Consider the following 2,589-nt stretch of genomic DNA (forward strand, 5'->3'; position numbering starts at 1 on the left):
CCAGATGTTGCCATGATGCAACATTATTGTCAAATGCAAAAAGTTAACCTACTGGTAAACACCTGTTCCTTCAACAGACCACAGCAATGAAAAGTATGTCCTCAGGCAGAGACAGTGTGCATGTTTGAACCATATATGTATGTGTGTGCATGTTTATATGAGACATCACTGTATTTATTTTGTCACATCCTACAGCTAACAAAAAGTATCACACATACTGTACATGTACTCCGGTCTTTATGAGATTCACAGATCCAGCTAGCAAAGTCCTCATTAGAGGAATTCTTTAAGCCATACAGTGACTTGGCTTAACCGCGAGTTGGCCTAGTGGTTAGCGTGTCTGCCTCTCAATCGGGAGATTGTGAGTTCTACTCACGGTTGGGTCATACCAAAGACCATCATAAAAATGGTACCTACTGCTGTCTGGCAAGGCATGTTGCAATACAGATGTGAGTGGGGAGTCAAACTCTTGTGGTTACCAGAGGACCAGCCCCCCACTGTAACCCTAGCTATGTATTAGATAGATAAAACTTTATTGATCCCTTTGGGAGGGTTCCCTCAGGGAAATTAAGAATAGGCGAGAGGCCGAGGGCTACGGAAATGGAGATTGGCACCGCCTTATGCACCACATGGTGTGGGAAGGACTTTGACTTGATACAGTGAAATGGCACAGGTAAACAGGTCCTGAGGAGGGACTTTTAGATGGCTGGTATAATCTTGAATTTTCTCTGTTCTTAACACATCTTTCCCTGCAGTCTGGGTCACAAGATGAAAGAAGAAAATGATGGGGCTAATTGTGTGGCCGAGGTTGAGGAGGCTGGTGGTAGACCCATACATTTGTTCTGGGGCTCCTCCCCAGTGTGATTGAATGACGTAAATTGGGACTAAATCGTTCTTGTTGCTGGCCAGTGGTTTTATGCATTGCATTTAAAAAGTATCTGCTGCTGTAACGTATCATCTGCAATTGCAGCAGTCGCTTTGTATATTGCAATTCAGGCATGATCATTTTCAGGCACATGTCCTGTGTCATGCCAGATTTTTTTGATACATTGGCAGGTAAGTCGTACCCAACAATAGCCACCTTAGAGCTGGGCTGCCAGGGTCGCAGTTCTTTGTTGGTGATCTCCGCAGCTGAGCGTATCTGAGGCCTGTTGCCGCCAAAGCAGCTGTGTACCATCTGTTCTTTGGCATGACGTAGCAGTTTTACTTCCCTAGCAACACAAGCTAGCCCCAGTTCATTCAGCTGGCGCCAAAGTGAGGCATTAAAGTGGTTATACAGTATAATATCGATGGCATTCCATTCCCGGATTTTACCCAGTTGTGCTTCAGAAAGATTGCCTTTAGATGAAGGCATGCGCATGTTTTGCTTGATGTAGAGCACATCCTCTAGGTTCCATGACAACAGATGCCGCAGCAGGACTAGCGATTCATCAAAATATTCTGCAATCATGACCAGTGAGAAGGTACGCTCCACCTCTGCAGCAAATTGCTTCGCATACCTCACCACGTCTGCAGCAGGTCGATCCTTATCGCCACCGAGGTCAAAGGTCAGTGTATTCCTGGCATACATTGAATCTTTCTCCAGTGGACGATAGTAAGCCCAGGGATTCTTCAGAAAAGCTTCCAGAGAGCCATTAGGGACTCGCTTAAAAGAATTGCAATACAGATTAAAGTAGCTGAACAGGGACTCATACATTGCACCGGGTTCACGCAAGATGGTAATGTAGATGGTATTATTGGGCATAATGCGTTGCAACTCAGAGCGACTGAAGCGTAGGTGGCTGGTCACAATGTTCGGGGGCATGGTGTAGGGGTGGACAAAACGGCTGCTGAAGATACGTGGGTAGCAGAACTGGTGGTCACATGGCGTGACTGGCAGTGCCACTGTGAGGTTGTTGCGCTCGGCAAAACGGAATAATATGTTCTGTACAGTAGAGCTTGCTGTCTTGTGTGTCTTGAGGAAGACCACGTTGGTGTGTTTGACAGTGGAGCCAGAGTTTACAGATGGGCAGGTCAGTCGGAATACTTCCATGGTCCTGTAGAGATAGAAAAATTACATTACCTATGGTTTTACACAGAATGAGAGAAAGACCATTGAAATCTGGATCACTTTTGGTTCGTATGTTCTTACCAGCTGAGATGACCCCCCCGATGCAACAGCACACTGACAGTACTAACTGCCAACAGAATCAGGAAAATCTTCTTCTTCATCATCTGTTACTGAATGAGAGAGAGAGAGAGAGAGAGAGAGACAGACAGACAGGTTAATCAGCTGAGTAAAGTGAGAAATGTTTCTGTGAGGGAGAACGTGAGAGCCCACAGATGAATGCAAACTAGCATGTGAAGGTGGATACTAGCTCATCTATGTCAACTGATAAGGCCACTTCAGCACAAGTGAATTCTGAAAGAGTATCCAAGCAGGTCTGTGCCCTCCTTATTCTCACTAGCATCACATAGCTGCACTGGGCACCATATTACACTATCTTATTTCCCTTCTCCATTCACTTCAGCCATCTTAAATAACACTTTCACACAACATCCTGTTTCCCAGCGAGCAAACCTAGATATCAAGGTAAATTAGTTTAATTA

General features: G+C 45.3%; 1 protein-coding gene across 1 annotated transcript; it reads right to left on the reverse strand.

Moving 5' to 3' along the window:
• Window positions 1-790: 790 nt before the first annotated feature.
• On the reverse strand, window positions 791-2,214 carry gal3st3 (galactose-3-O-sulfotransferase 3). Its single transcript, XM_060919843.1, has 2 exons — window positions 2,132-2,214; window positions 791-2,036 (listed from the first exon to the last, which is right to left on the reverse strand). Exons 1-2 carry the CDS (start codon window positions 2,212-2,214, stop codon window positions 791-793), a joined length of 1,329 nt encoding a protein of 442 aa, XP_060775826.1.
• Between the last annotated feature and the right edge of the window lie 375 nt (window positions 2,215-2,589).

This window comes from Neoarius graeffei, chromosome 1, assembly GCF_027579695.1.
Source record: "Neoarius graeffei isolate fNeoGra1 chromosome 1, fNeoGra1.pri, whole genome shotgun sequence".
NCBI classification, from domain to species: Eukaryota; Metazoa; Chordata; class Actinopteri; order Siluriformes; family Ariidae; genus Neoarius; species Neoarius graeffei.